The sequence below is a fragment of the Diceros bicornis genome, chromosome 29, assembly GCF_020826845.1.
Source record: "Diceros bicornis minor isolate mBicDic1 chromosome 29, mDicBic1.mat.cur, whole genome shotgun sequence".
In the NCBI taxonomy this organism is placed as follows: Eukaryota; Metazoa; Chordata; class Mammalia; order Perissodactyla; family Rhinocerotidae; genus Diceros; species Diceros bicornis.
The window spans coordinates 36,380,804-36,402,901 of NC_080768.1; the positions used below are offsets into that span (position 1 = coordinate 36,380,804).

At 35.3% G+C, this 22,098-nt stretch overlaps 1 protein-coding gene across 4 annotated transcripts in view; it reads left to right on the top strand.

The window, feature by feature from the left end:
- LOC131394054 (disintegrin and metalloproteinase domain-containing protein 5-like) overlaps window positions 1-22,098 on the top strand; it is a 601,035-nt gene that overhangs the window by 435,876 nt on the left and 143,061 nt on the right. For 3 of the 4 annotated variants that reach the window (XM_058525261.1, XM_058525263.1, XM_058525264.1), the window contains exons 12-18: window positions 7,679-7,757; window positions 8,030-8,106; window positions 8,937-9,108; window positions 10,015-10,080; window positions 19,633-19,704; window positions 19,904-20,067; window positions 20,861-20,942. In XM_058525261.1, coding sequence (XP_058381244.1) covers window positions 7,679-7,757; window positions 8,030-8,106; window positions 8,937-9,108; window positions 10,015-10,080; window positions 19,633-19,704; window positions 19,904-20,067; window positions 20,861-20,942 — 712 coding nt within the window. The remainder of the gene's footprint in view (window positions 1-7,678; window positions 7,758-8,029; window positions 8,107-8,936; window positions 9,109-10,014; window positions 10,081-19,632; window positions 19,705-19,903; window positions 20,068-20,860; window positions 20,943-22,098) is intronic. The other variant, XM_058525262.1, reaches the window with a different exon arrangement.

The window sequence follows — 22,098 nt, forward strand, 5'->3', positions numbered from 1 at the left end:
TCTATAGAATGCTATTATAAGGATACTGGAAGCCAAAAATGTTTTTAAGCATGTACTTATATAGTCCCATTGAGTCTTGTAGGCTATTATTTTTATTTATGTCATAATAGTTTATAACTTTTTGAAATTTCAGTTGTACATTATTGTTTGTCAGTCACCATATAAATGCATGCCTTCACCCCTTGTGCCCACCCTCAACCCTCTTCCCCCCGGTAACCACCAAACTTTTCTCTCTGTCTGTGTTTGTTTATCTTCCATGTATGAGTGAAATCATGTGGTGTTTGTCTTTCTCTGTCTGGCTTATTTCGCTTAACATTATACCCTCCAGGTCCATCCATGTTGTTGCAAATGGGACGATTTTGTACTTTTTTATGGCTGAGTAGTATTCCATTGTGTGTGTGTGTGTGTGTGTATATATATATATATATATGTATATATATATATACACCACATCCTCTTTATCCAGTTATCAGTCAATGGACACTTGGGTTGCTTCCACTTCTTGGCTAGAGTGAATAATGCTGCAATGAACATAGGGGTGCATGAGCCTCTTTGGATTGTTGATTTCAGGTTCTTTGGATAAATACCCAGCAGTGAGATAGCTGGATCATAAGGTATTTCTATTTTTAATTTTTTGACGAATCTCCCTACCATTTTCCACAGAGGCTCACCAGTTTGCATTCCAACCAGCAGTTAATGAGGGTTCCCTTTTCTCCACAACCTCTCCAGCATTTGTTATTTTTTGTGTTGGTGATTATAGCCATTCTAATTGGTGTAAGGTGATATCTTAGTGTAGTTTTGATTTGCAGTTCCCTGATTATTAGTGATGTTGAACATCTTTTCATGTGCCTATTGGCCATCTGTATATTTTCCTTGGAAAACTGTCTGTTCATATCCTCTGCCCATTTTTTGATCAAGTTGTTTGTTTTTTGTTGTTTAGTTGTGTGAGTTCTTTATATATTATGGAGACTAACACCTTGTCAGATATATGATTTGCAAGTATTTTCTCCCAGCTGGTGGGTTGTCTTTTCATTTTGCAGCCAGTTTCCTTTGCCTTGCAGAAGCTCGTTAGTCTGATGAACTCACACTTGTTTGTTTTGTCTTTTGTTTCCCTTGTCCGAGTAGACATGGAATTCAAAAAGATCCCTCCAAAGACTGATGTCAAAGAGTGTACTGCTTATATTTTCTTCTAGGAGTTTTATAGTTTTGGGTCTTACTTTTAAATCTTTAATCCATTTTGAGTTAATTTTTGTGTATGGCAAAAGATAATGGTCTACTTTCATTGCTTTGCACGTCAGTCCAATTTTCCCAGCACCATTTATTGAAGAGACTTTCCTTTCTCCATTGTATGTTCTTAGCTGCTTTGTTGAAGATTAGCTGCCAGTAGATGTGTGGTTTTATTTCTGGGCTTTCAATTCTGTTCCATTGGTCTGTGTATCTGTTTTTGTACCACTACCATGCTGTTTTGATTATTATAGCTTTGTAGTATATTTTGAAGTCTAGGATTGTGATGCCTCCAGTATTGTTCTTTTTTCTCAGAGTTGCTTTAGCTTTTCAGGGTCTTTTGTTGCCCCAATAGAATTCTTTGTTCTATTTCTGTGAATAATGTCGTTGGGATTCTGATTGGGATTGCATTGAATCTGTAGATTGCTTTAGGTAATATGGACATTTTAACTATGTTTATTCTTCGATGTGCATGAGATATCTTTCCATTTCTTTATGTCATCACCAATTTCTTTCAGTAATGTTTTATAGTTTTCATTGAATAGGTCTTTCACCTTCTTGGTTAAATTTATTCCTAGATATTTTGTTCTTTTTGTGGCAATTGTAAATCAGATTGTATTCCTGAGTTCTCTTTCTTTTAGTTCATTATTAGAGTATAGAAATGCAACTGATTTTTGTAAGTTGATTTTGTACCCTGCAACTTTGCTGTAGTTGTTGATTATTTCTAATAGTTTTCCGATGGATTCTTTACGGTTTTCTATATATAAAATCATGTTGTCTGCAAACAGTGAGAGTTTCACTGCTTCATTGCCTATTTGGATTCCTTTTATTCTTTTTCTTGCCTAATTGCTCTGGCCAAAACCTACAGTACTATGTTGAATAAGAGTGATGAGGGTGGGTACCCTTGTCTTGTTCTTGTTCTCAGAGGGATGGCTTTCAGTTGTTCCCCATTGAGTATGATGTTGGCTGTTGGTTTGTCATATACGGCCTTTATTACATTGAGGTACTTTCCTTCTATGCCCATTTTATTGAGAGTTTTTATTGTAAATGGATGTTAGATCTTGTCACATGCTTTCTCTTTCTCTACTGAGATGATGATGTGGTTTTTATTCCTCATTTTATTAATGTGGTATATCACATTGAGTGATTTGTGGATGTTGAACCATCCCTGTGTCCCTGATATGAATTCCACTTGATCATGGTGTATGATCTTTTTATGTATTGCTCTATTCAGTTTGCCAATATTTTGTTGAGGATTTTTGCATCTATGTTCATCAGTGATATCGGCCCGTAATTTTCATTCTTTGTATTTTTCTTGTCTGGCTTTGGTATCAGGGTGATGTTGGCCCTGTAGAATGTGTTAGGAAGTGATCTATCTTCCTCTGTTTTTTAGAATAGTTTGAGAAGGATAGGTATTAAATCTTCTTTGAATGTTTGGTAAAATTCTCCAGAGAAGCCATCTGGTCCTGGACTTTTATTTTTGTGGAGATTTTTGATTACTGTTTCAGTCTCTTTACTTGTGATTGGTCTCGTCAGATTCTCTGTTTCTTCTTGATTCAGTTTGGGAGGTTGTGTAAGTCTAAGAATTTATCCATTTCTTCTAGATTGTCCAATTTGTTGGCATATAGTTTTTCATAGTATTCTCTTATAATCCTTTGTATTTCTGTGTTATCCGTTGTCATTTCTCCTCTTTCATGTCTAATTTTATTTATTTCAGGCTTCTCTCTTCTTTTTCTTGGTAAGGGTTTGTCAATTTTGTTTATCTTCTCAAAGAACAAGCTCTTTGTTTCATTGATCCTTTCTACTGTTTTCTTAGTCTCAATTTCTTTTATTTCTGCTCTAATTTTTATTATTTCCTTCCTTCTGCTGACTTTAGGCTTTGTTTGTCCTTCTTTTCTAATTATGTTAGATGTAGTTTAAGATTGCTTATTTGTGATTTTTCTTGTTTGCTAAGGTGGGCCTGTATTGCTATGAATTTCCCTCTCGGGATTTCTTTTGCTGCATTCCATATGAGTTGATATGGTGTATTTTCATTTTCATTTGTCTTCAGATAATTTTTGATTGCTCCTTTAATTTCTTCAATGATCCATTGGTTGTTCAGTAGCATATTTAGTCTCTACATTTCTGTTACTCTCCCAGTTTTTTTCCTGTAGTTGATTTCTAGTTTCACAGCATTATTGTTGGCAAAGATGCTTGTTATGATATCAGTCTTCTTAAATTTATAGAGGCTTACCTTGTTCCCAATATATTGTCTATCCTTTAGAATGTTCCATGCACACTTGAGAAGAATGTGTATTCTGCTGATTTTGGATGAAGTGTTCTATATATTTCTATTAAGTCCATCTAGTCTAGATTTTTCTTTAAGTCCACTGTTTCCTTATTGACTTTCTATCTGGATGATCTGTCCATTGATATAAGTGGGGTGTTAAGGTGCCCTACTATTGTTATGTTGTTATTGATATCCCCTTTCAGGTTTGTTAATAGTTGCTTTATGTACTTTAGTGCTCCTGTGTTGGGGGCATATGTATTTATAAGTGATGTGTCTTCTTGGTGGAGTGTCCCTTTTATCATTATATATTGCCCCTCTTTGTCTCTCATCACCTGTTTTATTTTGAAATCTACTTTGTCTGATATGAGTATGGCAACACCTGCTTTCTTTTCTTTGCTGTTAGCTTGGAGTTTCATATTCCGTCCCTTCACTCTGAGCCTATGTTTGTCTTTAGAGCTGAGATGTGGTTCCTGGAGGCAGCATATTGTTGGGTCTTGTTTTTTAATCCATCCCACCACTCTGTGTCTTTTGATTGAATAATTCAATCCATTTACATTTAGAGTAATTAGTGATACATGAGAGCTAAATGCTGCTATTTTATCACTCATTTTCTAGCTATTCTGCATTTCCTTTGTTCCTTGTCCCATGTGCTTTGGACTCCAATTGAGTTTGGTAGTTCTCTATGATGGTTTTCTTAGTTTTCTCTTTGTTTATCATATGAGTCTCTGTTCTGATTATTTGTTTAGTGGTTATCATGAGGTTTGTATAAAACAATCTCATAAATGAGATAGTCCATTTCTGATAACCTCTTATTTCCTTAGGCTAAGTCGAGTCCATCCCTTTCCTCTTCCCCTTCAAAGTTATTATTGTCACAACTTATTTCATCTTGTGTTGTCAGTTTGTGGTTAAAGTGACAAGGTTATATTTATTTTTGCTGTTTTGCTTCCTTTATCTTTGATGTTATAATTAAGTATTTGCTAACCTGTTCTGATAGAGACCTGTAATTTTTCTAATTTTGTCTACCTATTTTTCTCCTAGCTCAACGCTTTTTATCCCCTTTATCTTTTTTTTTTTTTTCAGGTATGTGGGCCTCCTTGAGCATTTCCTGTAGTGGGGGTCTTGTGGTGATGAACTCCCTTAGCTTTTGTTTTTCTGGGAAAGATTTTATTTCTCCATCATATCTGAAGGATATTTTTGCTGGATAGACTATTCTTTGCTGAAAGATTTTGTCTTTCAGAATTTTAAATATATCGTTCCACTCTCTCCTAGCCTCTAAGCTTTCTGCTGAGAAATCTGCTGAGGGCCTGCTAGGAGTTCCTTTGTACATTATTTTTTTTTTCTCTTGCTGCCCTTAAGATTTTTTTCTTCTTCGTTGGCTTTTGCCAGCTTTACTACTAAATGCCTTGGAGAGGGTCTTTTTATGTTGATATAGTTAGGAGATCTATTGACTTTATTCACTTCTAATTCCAGCTCCTTCTCCATGTTCAGGCAGTTCTCAGCTATTATTTCTTTGAACAGGCTCTCTGCCCTTTTTTCCTTCTCTTATCCCTCTGGAATACCTATAATACTTATGTTGCATTTCCTAATTGAGTTGGATAGTTCTCAGAGAATTTCTTCATTTCTTTTTAGTCTTAATTCTCTCTCTTCCTCTGTCTGGAGCATTTCTGCATTGCTATCCTCTAGGTTGCTAATTCTTTCCTCCATATTGTCAGCTCTGTTCTTTTAAAGATTCCAGATTTTGCTTTATCTCTTCCATTGTATTTCTCATCTCCAATATTTCTGATTGATTTTTCATTATAGTTTCAATCTCTTTTGTGAAAAAGTTCCTGATTTCATTGAACTGTCTATCTGTATTTTCTTGTAACTCTTTGAACTTTTTTATGATAGCTATTTTGAATTCTCTGTCATTTAGAATATAAATTTCTGTGCCTTCAGGATTGATTTCTTGGTGCTTGTCATTTTTCTTCTGGTCTGGAGATTTCATATATTTTTGCATACTGTTTGATGGTGTGGATTTATTTCTCCTGATAGTGATAATATCTGGTCGCAGCTTCCTGCCGCCACTAGGTGGGGGTCAAGAGCTGTGTATTCTGAGCCCACCAAGATCTGCAGGTACTCTGGTCAACTGGCTGTGCTGGAGGAGCACAGAGCAGGGGGAGAAGCACTTTCTTTCACCTGCCTGATCCTGGGGGCTTCTCACTATCTGCTCTCCTGGGGTGCTAGCTTGATGAAGGCACCCCACAACAGTTCAGTCACCTTCAAGTGTGAGTTTACCATCGGCTGTGAGGGAACTTGGAGAGTGATGGTTTTCCCATGGAGGTCTGCCCCTCCCCCCTCTCTTTCTGTGAGCTACATGGACCTGGAGTTGCTGCCTTTGGGGATGGAGAGGAGTTCTCCTTACCTCCTTCCACTTCCTCCATGGGGTCCAGCACCTCTACCTTCACATGTATGGCTGTGTGGGTCTCTCAGACAGACATCTTTTGTGTTGTGTGAATGCCCTCTGTTAGTACGAATGTCTTTTTTGTGGTATCTTAGTGGGGAGAGTTTATGGGGAGAACTCACTCCGCTATGATGCTGATGTCACTCTAGGCTATTTTTGAGGAGGCAGAAGTAGTGGTGGGGTGTCTAGTTATATGATTATATAATAGTTTAGGTGAGTGATGATGGTGGTTTGAACAATGGCATTGGTCATAGCACTAGAAAGAAAAATTCAGAATACCTTGAAGACAGATTTGGTAGAGTGATTGGGAAACAGTGAGGAATCTTGGATAATTTAGTTGTTGTTTAAGAAACTGGGCAGGTTATAGTGTAATTAAATGAGCAATATGAACAGGAAGGTATTTATGTGAGGAAGAGATGAGTTTGGTTTGCAGTGCCTATAAGATATCCCAGTGGGTTTTTTCTCCCACTGGGATTGGAATATGGAATATTAGATATGGAAATTTGAATCTCTCAGGAGATTGCCAATAGATTTAGCAGTTATCAATTGTTTGGTTGTAATTTTTTAAAATGAGAGTTTATAGAGTGCTTATAGTCTAATGGCTAAAGGCTGAATCCTGGGAAAAACCAACATTTCTGGGTTAGGTAGAACAAAAAAGCAGCCAACATGAAAGATCAAGCTGGAAGCATCAGAGATGTAGGAAGACAAGAAGAAGAGTGATGTGTGATGTAAATAAAGTGATTAGACAAAGTGGCCACAGTTTCCAAAATGATGCCAGAAGTCCAGTGCAATGATTATTTTACAATTGTCATTTGGATTTGACACTCTGGTGGTTATGAATCTTTTCCAGAGCAGTTTTAGGGTGAATAACAATTGACAAAGTGGAGAACTGGTGTGTAGACTACTCTTCTGATAAAATCTGTTGAGAATTGAAAATATATAGGGAATAGCTAGAGTAGGACTAGGGTCAAGGGAGAGTTATTTAGGGTGGTAATGACTTGGTAATAAACCTTTAAATATTATTAAGACAAAAAAGCAGTAGAGAGGAAGAGTGAAATTATAGGGTGGAAAAAGTATGTATCTTCAATATATGGCACAGGATGGGATTCATAGCATAAGTGTAAGGGTTTGCTTTAAACAAAATATGTAATCATCCTCTGGAAATAAAGAGAAGCAGTGAGGATGGGTACAGGTGATCTGAACGTGAGGTGACATGAAGGTTCTGTTGGATGATTGACAGAAGTGGTGTCAAGTTTTTGAATAGTTACCAAGAAAAATGAAAGAAAATTCTGACCAAAGTTATTGAAAAGAACTTGATACTTAGCTAAGCTTAGTGAATATGAACTTGTAGTGATACCAAGAATATCTTTCTAAATTCTGTCCTAACCTTACATTTTAATTTTGAGATTCAGGTTTAAAATCTAGAATGAATGAACAATAAAGACAGAGAGGTGCAAATCCTGTGCTGGAAGTTGGGACCTGTGTTATTTCACTCTTCAATATTTCTAGCAATTTGGGCTGTTCGTTAGCATGCATTTTAATATTGTATGTCACTGTGGTTAAAATACCTCCTTCAGCACCTAATTCATTGTAAATGACAGAGAAGTATTTGGACAATAGGATATGCTAAGATAATTGGCACTACTTTAAATTCCTCACTAAAAAGAAAATTTGTATTATGAAGAATAATTTTTTCTGTGTTTTCTATTTTACCACTTGAACATATTTTTGTGATTTCTGCCTAGATCATTTTTATCTTCAGCTTCTGTTGTTTATTCTTATGACAAAGATGATAGCCAACGTTCTAAGCCTTTGTTAGTTCAGGTAAGACATTGGTTTTTCTCTTACAGATTTATTATTCTGGATTTTATTTAAAAATATGAATATTCTGAAATTACTAGAATATTATTTTGCATATTCACTGAAATTGAATAACCTGGACTAGTTCTTATTTTTACCAGACACAAATTTATTGGGTAATTGCCATTCATGTTAAAGTACTAAGGTAGCTAAAGTGATAAACATAAATGACACACGTGGGATGTCTATTTTTAAAATAAGTTATCCGTTTTTTTTCCTTTGTGTTTTTTTTTCAGATGGATTGCAATTATCATGGATATGTTGCAGGTTTTCCAAATTCTCGTGTGTCACTCAACACTTGTTCAGGACTCAGGTTGTAGCCTATTTAAAGATATCACATTTGCCAGTATTAGATCCTGCTACTCTATAAGTTGATCCTCCATGTATCTTTTGTAGATCTACAGTCACTTTGTTGCTTCAATTCCCTAAGGAGTAAACCCAAATTGCTGATGAAATAGTCTTGGTCACCCTGGCAGCATCTGTTTCTGATGGGAGGCTACTTGTTGATTCTGACAGGATCTCCTGCTTGAGGCTTTGAGCAATCTTGAGTGTAGAGGGGATTGATTGGTCTCTCCATACTTCTATAGTTTTCCTAAATTCTTTATGTTTTACTTGTTTCTTAATTTCTTAGAATGATTGACAATTGTAGAATGCCTGAATCTGATAGACACTTGGGGTCTGCTCACAGTCATTTTTAGGCAGGTCATACCTTCAGTTCAGCACACACAAACAAATGATTTAGAACATTAAGTGTCAGGAGAGAGTTAGGTGTCTTATAAAGAAGAATGGGACCTAATACTAAGTAAGAGAGTGCCTATACATCCTACAGGCTGGCTTAGAAAATGTGTACCCTAGGCAGGGATCATAACCTCTTTAAGCATGTGAATCCATTCTGCTAACATGCTTTCTTGAAGATAACCAAAATATTTTCCTTAGAATATTTGTAATATAAAGCAGTACGTATCCTATGGTATTACTGGTCCAGTTCTGTGTTAACACCGCAAAGAATAAAGAGATAAAGTAGAAAAACTAAGGTAACTTTAAATGTGGAAAAAAAATTCTGGCCAAAATTTCTCATTAGAATATTAGATTATAGTTTTTGTAAAATCATTTAAGGTTTGTTTTAATTATCTTAATATTCAGGGGGACATTGCAGTTTAAAAACATCTCATATGGAATCGAACCCATGGAGGCTTTATCTGGATTTGTGCACATGATTTATAAGGAAAAAAATGATAACACTAATATTCCCCTCTTAGGAGACAATAACACTTACAGCCATAATTCACTGTATGAAGTCAGAAAAAGTTCAGAAGTAAGTGTTGAATTTTTAATTTTAACTTATTCAGTATGATTTTGTGAAACAAAAAACACTTTCAGAGCAAAATTTGGTGACTTACAAATCTTAAAATTATTCTGCTTTTTCATGAGGGTCCTGTCTGACTTTTAAAATGGATAGAGAATGAAATTAAGTTCTTTGTTATGCTTGTGATTAGATGAAATTTTCATGAAAACTTAGGTTATTAATCTTGGAAATGATTATGTGAATATAGGATTAAAGAAACCAAAAAATTAATGTTCATGTGTAGGCATTTGGATAATTAGTGTAAGTTATTCCTTTTCCTCAATTACTTGGATAATTTAGGTGAAAATATTACATAATATGGATTTCTAAGTTAAATCTTTGTTTCATAAGAGTTCAAAAATGAATATCAGTGGCTTACATAGGTACATGTAAAACAAAGTGATGAATTATTCCTCCACAAAGACCTGTAAACTGCCATAAATAACACACCTGGCTCTAGTGAGCCGCCATTGATCATAAACTTCAGTAATATTTTTCTAAACTATATTGTTTGCCAAAAGTAGTTTCCTAATAAGTGGTAGCAGAAAATCTGTCTTCATGTGGTTACTATGAAAATTATCACAAGGCTAAGGAAAGAAAAGCTTTATGTTGTAAACTTAATATTTTCAGTTTCAGCTGTTGCTAAAATCAAAAGATATCTGAGTTCTTATATTGCTTGAAATGTCATTGAAAATTATTAGTAACTACAAGCTCCTTTTGGACTGGAATTTTCTGACTAGTACCTAAATTTTGTATTTGAAGCAGCCTTGTTATGTAATTAGTAGCAACATGTCTCTCAGTTTATCTCTAAAGATAAATTTCGATAGAAGGTAAATTTCTGGAAATTCCTCAGGACTCACATTGTGTGTTTTTCAGAGAACTAAATTGTTCAAGTCATTCCATCGAAATCTTGAAACGTACATTGTTGTGGATAAAAATCTGGTAGGTCCTTTTTTATGCATCGTCTTTTTAAAATTATTTAACATTTGTCTTTAACTTGATTTCAATGATGTAATAACAATTTTAAACCATTTTTTGATAAATGTTTATTTTGATTTTGCAATTAATAAATTCTTAAAAATTGTGAATAAACTAAATTTTTGTTAATTCACTTATTTTGTATATAAGATTTCTAATTGCTTTTGTAAAGTGAAGCATCTTTTCATTTTCTAAAGCTTGTCAGCTATTTTTCTTTTTTGTGGAAGGAGTACATCCTCAATGAAAGTGCAGATTAAAACTCCTCCACACCCTGAACCACCACATACAATAATAATATTTAACTGCCTCAGCCTAACTGGAAGAGTAGTCTGCAGAAACTAAACTGCCACTTCTTTCAAGCAAAGGGAGAAAACAAGTTATCTGTTTGTCTCAGTTCTAGGTAAATGACATGACAGAAAAACAAACAAACGAAATTCTCACATTGAGGATTCATGACTATACTTCAGATCTTGTATGAGTTAAAGTTTTGAATTTATAAAACGTAGGTTGTTGGGAGATTCTAAGCTATAAGGCCACAGTTGTCCCAGGTTGGTAAGATCCAAGGGCACCTGATATAGGTGGATAGAATTTCTCTCTGGAGGAGTGCAAGTTCAGGCAGAATTCTCACAGATTAATGTCAGCCATATGTGAGCTCAAAATCCAAAAGAAAATGAGCCAACACGAACAAAGTTTAGCCAAAAAAATTAATAATAATAATAATAATAATAGATTTAGATCCACAAAACCTTCAGATATTAAAATTTTAAGATATAAGTTATAAAATAAAAATATTTTTCTCATAAGGAAATCTGCTGATTTCAGAAGAGGTGACTATGAAACAGGGAAGCTAAGTTAAATTTTGGCAGAGTTAACAAAAATTGAAGTGCACGGCTCACTAAAGAATTGAAGGGTTTTTTAGTATATAGCTAAGTTGACCCAGTACAAATCCAACACATACTCTGAAATCATATTCCTGTAAAATTACAAAGCAATTAGAAGTAGGAAAGCAGAACTTTAAGCATAATCAACCAAAAGAAGGCAATAAAAGAAAAGAAAAACATTATACATTAAGCATTTGTTTCATAAATGTGGGACAAATTTAAAAGCTAAGGTTAAGAGAAAAGATTTCAACGCAAGTATATAAGTAGTTATATTAGATGTAGAGGGACTAAGGACTACAATTAAAAATCAAAGATAAAGGTAATTAAAAGCAAAGACAAAGATTATCATGCAAGACACACACACACACATTCTGCTTACAACTGACATCTCTGAAATATGGTACATAATGAAAGTAAAAGACTAAAAATATACCATAAAAACAAAAATTCTAAGAAACTCGTTCAGCTATATTAACATTAGACAAAGTAGACTTTGAAGATAAGTGTAAGTTATCTATCAGTGCGTAGCAAACCACTCCAAAATTTAGTGACTTAAACCAATAACCATTTATCTATTTGGTTGGGAACCCAGAGACCTTTTGGACTTTTATCAATCTCAGACCCTTTTAGTCTAATCTGGTAGCCTTTTACTGACACAGCTATCTTAAAAACTTTGTGGGCTTTCTCTCTCTCTCTCTCTTTTTTTGTTTTACAGGATTACTTTTTAACGTCTTTTTTCCCTCACAGAGAAAATGTTCTTTATTAAGATTTCAGAGGTATAGGGATACACTTAAAGAGGTGTCAACTTCTTAATTTAAACAAAATATACATTACTGTGTGGTTACCAGTGGCAGATACGAGGATTGACTGTGGCCTTGGTGAAGCCCAGTGGGAAGCTTGCTAGGGAAGTTGCCCTAGTGTTCTTTCTTGAAATAGCCCACCAGTGTGAAGTTATCCATTTCTCTAATTGTTTTCTAGTGAAGGAGTACAGAGTTTATTGTGTTTCCTGGTAAACAAGATTTAGCCATTATAAATACATGGTTTGGAGTCAGATCTAGGATTGAATCCTAGTTTTGTGCGTTAGAACTGTATAATATTTTTTTGTGTGGTAAAAAACCTTAAATTTACCATTTTAACCATTTTAAAATGTACAGTTCAGTAGTGTTAAATCTATTCACATTATTGTGCTACAGATCTCTAGAACATTTTCATTTTGGAAACTGAAACTCTGTGTCTATTAAATACTAATTTCCCCATTGCCTTCTCTCCAGCCCTAGGTAAACCCCTTTCTACTTTCTGTTTCTATGATTTTGACTACTTTAGATACTATATATGAGTAGAATCATATAGTATTTGTCCCTTTGTGACTGGCTTATTTTGCTTAGCAAAATGTCCTCAAGTTTCATCCATGTTGTAACATATGACAGGATTTCCTTCCTTTTCAAGGCTGCAGAATATTCTATTGTATATATATACTACATTTTCTTTATACGGTCACCTATTAATGGACATTTGGGTTTATTATACCTCTTGGCTGTTGTGAATAATGCTGCAAGGAACATGGATGTGTAAATATCTCTTTGAGATATTGCTTTGAATTTTTTTAGGTATATATCCAGAAGCCAGATGGCTGGAATGTATGGTAAATCTATGTTTAATTATTTGAGGAACTGCCATACTGTTTTACATAATGGCTACACTGATTTACATCTCCACCAACAGTGCTCAGGGGTTCTAATTTCTCCTCACTCTCATCAACACTTGTTACTTTCTGTTATTTTGATATTAGCCACTGTAATGGGTGTGAGGTGATATCTCATTGTGGTTTTGACTTGCGTCTCTGTTATGATTACTGATGTTGAGCATCTTTTAATACACATGTTGGATATTTGCATATTTTACTTGGAGAGTTGTCTTTTCAAGTTCTTTGCCAATTTTTAAATTGGATTGTTTATTTCTTGTTGTAGAGTTGTAAGAGTTCTTTATATATTCTAGATATTAACCTCTTGTAAGATATATGATTTACAAGTACCTTCTCCCTTTCTGTAGGTTGCCTTTTCACTGTGTTGTTTGTTTCCTTTGATGCACAAAAGTTTTTAAGTTTAATGGAATCCCATTTGTATTTTTACTTTTGTTGCCTGTGCTTTTGGTGTCATATCTAAGAAGTCATTGCCAAATGCAATGTCCTGAAGCTTTTCCCCTGTGTTTTCTTCTAGGAGTTTTATAGTTTTAGGTTTTACGTTTAGGTCTTTAATCAATTTTGAGTTTTGTATATGATTTAAGGTAAGGGTCCAACTTCATTCTTTTGCACGTAGAGATTCAGTTTTTCCAGCACCATTTGTTGAAGACAGTCATCCCATTCTCTCCTGGCCTGAAAAGTTTCAGTTGAATAATCTGCCACTAGTCTTATGGGGGTTCCACTGTATGTGATTTGTCACTTTTCTCTTGCTCCTTTCAAAATTCCTTCTTTGTCTATGGCTTTAGACAATTTAATTATAATGTGTCTCAATGTAGCCCTATTTGGGTTCAACCTGTTGGAATATTTTGGGCCTCATGGATCTGGATGTCTGTTTCTTTTCCAAGATTTTGGAAGTTTTCAGCTATTATGGCTCTAAATATACTTTCTGTCCCTTTTTCTCTTTTTCTTCTCTTTCTTGTTTCCCATATTATGGATATTGTTTCTTTTTGTTATTTCTCATAAGTCCTATAGGCTTTCTTCATTCTTTTTTAGTATTTTTTCTTTTGCTCCTCTGAGTGGGTAATTTCAAATGTGCTGTTTTGTAGATCACTGATTCTTTCTTCTGCATGGTCAAGTCTGCTGTTGAAGCTCTATTGAATTCTTCAGTTCAGTCATTGTAGTTTTCAGCTCTTGGATATCGTTTGGTTGTTTCTTTATGGTTTCTGTTACTTTCTTGAACCCATTCTGTTCATGAATTGATTTCCTAATTTCATTTAGTTTTGTGTATATTCTTGTAGTTCACTTAACTTCTTTAGATGATTGTTATGAATTCTTTGTCTGACAGAACATAGATCTTCGTTTCATTAGGGTCAGTTATTGGAGGTTTATTAATTTCCTTAGGTGGTGTCATATTTTCCTGATCCTTGATTCCTTACACTGATATCAGCTCATTTGAATAAACTATCTCCATTCCCCACTTTACAGGTTTGATTTGGCAGAGGCAGTCCTTCACTGTTCAACTTAACTTGGGGCTCTGGGAGTGTTGGCTTGTAGAGTCTTTGGGCAGGTGGGGTTTGCTATCAAGTTCTATTTTTGAATGAGGCTACTGCGTGAGCTCTGAGGTCGGGGGTGGGGTGCTGCTGGCTGAGAACAGTTGTATAGAATTGCTGGGTTAGTTCCTTGCCCAAGTGAGGCTGTAGGATGGACTCTGCAGTTGCCTGCATTCTCTAGTTAGGCCTCCTAGATGATCAGGACTGAGTCTATACTCAGAAGTAGGTGGGGCTATGAATTAGCTTCCCTGCCCTGGTGTGGCAGCAGAATGAGCCCCAGGACCTCCACAGCTCATGTTTGAGGACTGAAGTCACGCAACACTCTGCACTGAATTCCCTGGCCAGATGGAGTTATCACTTTTACTCTGCAAATGTAGAAAGCTGCATGCTTTGTTCTTTGTTCAAGTGCCACTGTAAACAGGGCTATAGGATGGGCTATGCAGCATCCTATATACTCTGATAGGTTCCCTGATCAGATGGGCTGAAGGCTATATTCAGCAGATGGCTGGCTATCAATTAGTTTCCCTGTCTTGGCCCTAATTCTGGTTAATTTTTTTTTGTGTGTGAGGAGATCTGCCCTGTGCTAACATCTGCCAATCCTCCTCTTTTTTTGCTGAGGAAGACTGGCCCTGGGCTAACATCCATGCCCATCTTCCTCCACTTTATATGGGACGCCGCCACAGGATGGCTTGCCAAGCAGTGTGTTGGTGTGTGCCCTGGATTGGAACCGGTGAACCCCGGGCCACTGCAGTGGAGCACGTGCACTTAACCACTTGCGCCACCAGGCAGGCCCCTGGTTAATCTTTTTTTGGGGCATCAAATTAGGCAAAATTATGCACCAACTTCCCTGAGCTGATGGGCCACCATTCTAGCTCTGCAGATGGTAGGATGGTAGGACCACTGCCTGGGCTGTTTGCCAAAGATCTGTTCTAATTGGACTTGCAGAATGGGCTACACAGATTCCCAGAGCTCCAGTTAGGTTTCCTTGTCAGGCTGGGCTGGAGGCTGTATTCAGCTTTGGATGGGGCTATAAATTAGTTTCCTGCCGAGTTTGGGCTGCAGAACAGGCCGTTTACAAGAAATGCTCTTTGTTTATAGGTCAAATCAGAAAGAACCACACCCCAAGCTCCCTGGTCAGTGAAGGCCACTGTCTTGGCTCTGCAGATGCAGAGACACTGACTGGGGTCTCCGCTCAAGTGTAACCGGGACTGCATGGTGGGCTACCAACATTCCCAGGAGTTCTGGTTAGTTTTCCTGGTTGGCAGGGTTGGAGACTGTATTTGGCAATGAGAAGGGCTACAGATTAGCTTCCCTGCCCAAGAACATTACATATTTGACATTAGATATTACATATAATTAGATGTGACATATAGATATTATGTCATACATATGTATAGATAGTTATTAGATATGAAATATAGATATTATATATTATACATTTGGTATTGAATTAATAAGAAATTTCTTGGGCATGATAATGGTATAGTGGGCAAACAGGAGAAAATCCTTATTCTTAGGAGCTACATGCTGAAGTGTTTGCAACTTACTCTCAAATAGTTCAGCAAAATGAACGACGTATGCCCAGATCCACATCCATAGACAATAGATAAAGATGAATAGAAAGAACTAAATGTGACAAACATTAATAATAGATTAATCTAGGTGAAGGATATATGGATAGTCTTCAAATTTCGTGTAGGTTGAATTTTTTCAAAATAAAAAGTGCTATTTATCAAAATTAATGAATCCTTACAATGGGTGAATTTAATTATATATAAATTATACCTCAATAAAGTTGATCTAAAAGATTTAGAGTAGGGTGACAACAAGTAAACATGCATTTCAAAAAATTATTTACATAGGCTTTATCATTAAGTCAAAAAGAAAGAGAAATGCAGTGCTGCCTCCAATCAATTGGTAGGGTGTGGTGTTGCCTCGTTTACATAACCATATTCAGCATCTTCCTGGTAAGCATTATTAACCATTTTGGAAAAAATAGTTAAATCTTGATGAATCCTCACATTTTTGATTTTCACCTTCCAAGGGGTTGAGGTCTTCCTGTCTAGATGGGTCCAGTTGACAAAAATGAAGAAACTTGTTTTACAATGTTTAAACATATCTGAATATACAATCCTGAATGTATAACCTTGAAATCATCACAGAACCCCCCCCCCCAAATATTTTTGTATACTATAGCAAAAGTCAAAAGGAAATACTGTGAGGACATGAACAAGAAAATAGAAAATTATGGGTCAACTTTATTGATTACAATAATGTGAGTTAAATATCCCTATTAAAGTGCAAAGAATCTCAAATTAGATGACATTTATGAAACAGCTTAAAACAAAATGGCAGTATTAGGTATAAAACATTTTTTAAACGACCAGCAAAAATGTGCCTAGATTAGCAACCAGAGAAAATCAGGATGATATTACTAATAGATAAAAAGCCTTAAGTAGAAGAATGAGAGGAATATTTTATATTGAAAAATACAATTCAAATTAAAGGTGTGTTTTTAATAATAAACATTTAGTTGCCCGGTGAGTTATGATGAAACTATTAAAACAAAACCTCTGGAAGGTTTCTGAAGAAACTAACAGAAACCAAAACTATAGTGGAGCACATTAAAGCATTTCTTCTGGCCTTTAACAGATAGACAAGAAATAAATGTTAACATATAAAGATCAAATTATTTATCAGCTTGCTTTACTAGATACTTATTCATCTTTGTATCTTATGAGTGGTGCCACACACATTTAAATGTCTATAGATATCTGTAGAAAATGTATGCAAAGGTAGTCATCTCTAGGTGACAAGGAAAACAGCAATAATTTTGTAAAAGTAAAACCTGTATTCCAAAACTCTCTCACAACATATTAAAACAATAAGGAATAAAAAGAGATAAGGCAAAAAATAGTAAAATGAAAAATTTTAAATACTATTATGAGTAACTTATTCAAGGTTGGAAAAAACCCATAGTTATAAATTATTTAGAAATTAATGAATTGTATACAATATTTTAAAAATTTAGAGAATTTGTATTAATCAGAACAGGCTAGGTTTTGCTATGGTAAAAAATAACTGCAAAATCTTAGTGGCTAAACACAGTTCATTTTTCATTCATGCAATGTCAGCCATGGGTCTGGGTGACTCTCCAGGACAACTGTCTTCCATGTGTTGGCTCTCCACTCCAGAATGCTTAGATTTTTTTGGCATTTATATATTGATAGTTTGCTTTCTGATTGCCAAGCCAGTAGAAGAGCAGACCAGAGAGATGTGAGCCACCACAAGGAAATACTTCCCCTTAGAAGTGACATTCATCACTTTTGCCTTCATTTCATTGGCCAAAGTAAATCACCTGGCCATGCCTTTCTTTAGAAAGGAAGAGTTCCTGAACTAGGAGGAACTGAATGTTGGTAAATAGGGATAATGCCTACCACAGAGGATAGTACCAAAACTAAACACAGAGGAAATTCATATTTTTGAAAGAATTTGCTATTAGGAAGTAGGAATGAAAAATATATAGATGAAGCTTCTAATTTAAAGTTTCAAAACTTTAAAACAAGAGAAATGTAAGGAGGATGGGCAATAATTAGTAAGAAGGCTAAGTTGATGATAAACAGAAACATTAAAATGGATAAGTAAATTCAAGAGCTGGTTTATTTAAAAAAATAGGTAGAAAGTATAATTAAGCAAAAGGAATAAAACATGTTACGATGTTAAAAAAGATTAAGATGTTATAACTATGGGCTTGGAGAAGATTCAAACAAATAAACACAAATTCGTTGAATTCTCCAAAGGAGATAAGAATTTAAATGAAATCATCACATTGCACACCTTAAACTTACATAGTGTTATATGTCAATTTTATCTCAAGAAGCTGGAAAAAATAAATAGAAATATAATGGATCAGTTGCCACTGTTAGGTATAGATATTTTATTTTATGATTTTTTTATTGATGTTTTAATAGTATAACATTGTGAAATTTTGGGTTGTACATTTTTGTTTGTCTGTCACCATATATATGTCTCCCTTCACCCCTTGTACCCACCCCCTACCCCCACTGCCCCTGGTAACCACAATACAGCTTTCTCTGTCCATGTGTTGGTTTATATTCCACATATGAGTGAGATCATACTGTGTTTTTAAATGAGAGTTCTTTAAAATGTTTCAGGAAGACATAATTCAGATGCTAATTCACTTCTCGGATATAGGAAAAACATGCAGCTTAACAATTTTAGGTAATGCTCTAACATTTGCTAAGCAACATTCATTTGCTCAATTATGAAAAGTGTGTGTACACACATACATGAGCAACGGGCCCATCTTTCTTAATGCTACCAAGTTCTAAACAAAATATTATACTAATTTTGATAGTATATTAATAGTATGTAGTGTTTTGATAGCAAATATAATGATGGTTTAATATTAAGTAATATGTCAATGAAATCTATTGCATCAATAGGTCAAAAGACAAAAATCATTATCATTTTGGTATGCTTCAAAAAGGCTTTTGATAATAACTCAACTCTATTTTTTATAAAAGTTGTAGTATTTAGGAAGATTTATAAATAGGTGTTTCTGAACATGATACAAAATAGTCATCTAAAACTGAACACCAATTAATGTTGAAATATTTGCAGTTTTCCAATGAATAATCAGGAGCAAAACTCACATGCCTGATATAACCATTGCTATTTAATATTCTCCTGGCATTTTTAAACATTAGACAAAGAAAGAGCTTATTGGAATAAAGAAGAAATTAGAACATGAGTTACATGGTGACATGAAAGGCTGTATCTGAACATGATATCCAGGATCATAATAAAGCAAGCCTCTCATTAAGGATTTTCCTTTGTTATGCATATATGTTTTGGTTTGTGATTATATGTATTATTTTAGAAATAACTGTATTTTGAAATACCAGATTAAAAAATTTATGATTAAATTTTCATAAACAATGAGTAACTCCCAAGTTGAGTGCATTAAACATTGTTTAAAATCATCTTATTAAATGTTTTTCTTTATTATATAAATTATTTAATTAATTAATTAGTTTGCTGAGGAAGATTTGCCCTGAGCTAACATCTGTTGCCAATCTTCCTCTATTTTGTATGTGAGCCACTGCCGCAGCATGGCCACTGACAGATGAGTGGTATACATCCACACCTGGGATCTGAACCCGGGCCACCAAAGCGCACCACATGGAACTTAACCACTAGGCCACCAGGGCTCTCCCTATTTTTTTTTTAAATAAATTATTATTTATACTCATTATTGGTTTCCTGGATTTCAACTTGAATGTGGCCCCATAGCTATTTTAGAATAGAGCACATTATACGTGTAAAGCATATGTGATATATTAACGTCATCCACTAGTTTTTAAAAATAATTTATCTTTTTCAGTTTGATTACATGGGCTCTGATATAAAGGCTGTAACACAGAAGATTATTCAGATAATTGGTTTTGTTAACACTGTAAGTTTTTAAAAACTATTTTGGTTATATATTTTGTAGAAGTATAAGTAATATCAATTGATGTGTATAGTATTTTGCTGTGCTGTTGAAGAGTTTCCATAATCAAAATACTGAATTAGATGTCTTAAAGGTATTTTTATAAAAGTTTAATATAATGTTCAAATTTATTTAAAATTTTTTATTTATCTTCTGCTTTTAGATGCTTACCCAGTTAAAAATGACTGTTGTAATATCTTCCATAGAAATCTGGTCAAATAAAAACAAAATTTCTACTACAGGGTCTCCTAATCATATATTATCTAGATTTTTAGAGTGGAAATCCAAACATCTCTTCCGACCTCATCATATTGCATACTTTTTTGCGTGAGTATAGTATTCCATATTTGTATAACATTAAAGGAATAACCCAAAATTATTTCCTATGTTAAATATGAAAAGTAAGCACTTAATGTAAACTGTGTTCTTAAATTTGATAGACACCACGTGATAGGAAAAAAATATAAGTTAAAAGTCCGATTCAAGGAGCAAATGTGAGGCATGACTTAAAAACTTTGATCAACTGATATAAAATTACCTGATAAAAGTAAAATTGCATAAACATATTGAAATAACTAAAAGAGATTAAATTACGAGTGAAATGATTTCTTTGATTTCCCTTGGCTTATAACTTTTACTACCTGTTATCTTATCTCTACATTCTTGTCTCCCATCTGAATAATTCTTATGTTTTTATTTTCTAATAACATGAATATATTGAAATGTTACACCATCTAGAATCTAATGCACAGAAAAATCTATTCATCTTCAGTGAATAAATGAATAAGGACGTCACAGAAGATTGAATTTTCAGGACTATAAATGTAGAGAGAATCAAAATAAAAACTGTAACCATTAGTGCAATGGCATTTTGCATAAGCTATTAGGCCTCATGCTTATTATATTTCTCAATGTTTGTCAAATTCAAAATTTATAAATATATATTGAAATATTCTCAACATGGAAGGTTTGAAAAATGTATTTAAATAGTTTAATTTAGAGAATCATAGTGTTTAGGACACTATTACTAGATAATTGTTCAGTAATGTTTGCTGCTATGAAAATTATCGTTAATAATACTACTCTTAAATGCAATTATGAGGAAAATTTTATTTTTTAGCTTCAAGAAAAGTCCTAGTTTTATAGGAGCCACATTTCCTGGAAAGATATGTAATAAGAAATATGCCGCAGGAGTTGCTCTGGTATGTAATTATTATCCAGTTTGTTCTCCTTATTTTCACGTTTCACAATTCCTAAATATTTTAAAGCATGAATAAGCATATTACTTAGTTTACTCATCCTTTAATAGTTTTTTATATTACTAAGTTGGAGCATAAAAATTGAACTGTATATAATCGCTTTAAAAAATAGAAATTTTGTGGTAGGCTGGTGGCGTAGCAGTTAAGTGCGCATGCTCCGCTTTGGCGTTTCGGGGGTCTGATCCTGGGCGCACACCAATGCACTGCTTGTCAAGCCATGCTGTGGCACTGTCCCATATAAAATAGAGGAAGATGGCCACACATGTTGGCCCGGGGCCAATCTTCCTCAGCAAAAAAGAGAAGGATTGGCAACAGATGTTTGCTCAGGGCTGATCTTCCTCACAAAAAAAATGATGAATAGGAGGTGACGTCAGCATCATGGCGGAGAGAGCTTTCCCGTGAATTCTTCCCCCACAAAATACAGCAAAAGTAACAGCCACAGACCAACAACGGAATCCCAGACAGTGAAAAGCTGGAGCGGAGGGATCCACACTGCCGCACATCTGAGAGCGGAACGTGCTGGGCCCCCGGAGGAAGTGGGGAGAGGTAAGGAGAACTCCGCTCCCTCCCCATCAGATCAGCGATCCGGTCCGCGCGGCTCCCAGAGAGGGGGGAGGGGCGGCCCTCGGTGGGAAACTGTGGCTCTTCGGGCTCTCTCAGCCAGTGGGAAACTCCCGCACAGAGGGCTCAGAGGAGCCACAGGGCTACCATCAACATCTGAGCAACCCAGAGAGCGGATAAAGAGGGGCAAACGAGAAGCCTCCCACGTCAGGGACCCAGAGGGCAAAAGAGAGAGCTCCCCCCTCCCCGCAACCCGGAGTCTGCAGCTCGACCAGATCTAGCGGTCCGAGGCAGACCTGAATAAACTGGACTGGACCCGTGGATCGCAGTGGGGAAAAGAAACAAAACAAAACAAAACAAAACTGCGGATCGCAGCAGAAAAACTGGGGCAGAGCGCAGGGGGCTTAGACTACACAGCCCTTTACCACCACACAGTGGCGGCAGGTGGAAATTGCAACCAGAGACTTCCAGGATGAGGAAAATCAAAACCAACACAGGAACCACAATGCAAAAATATATGAAATCACCAGACCAGAAA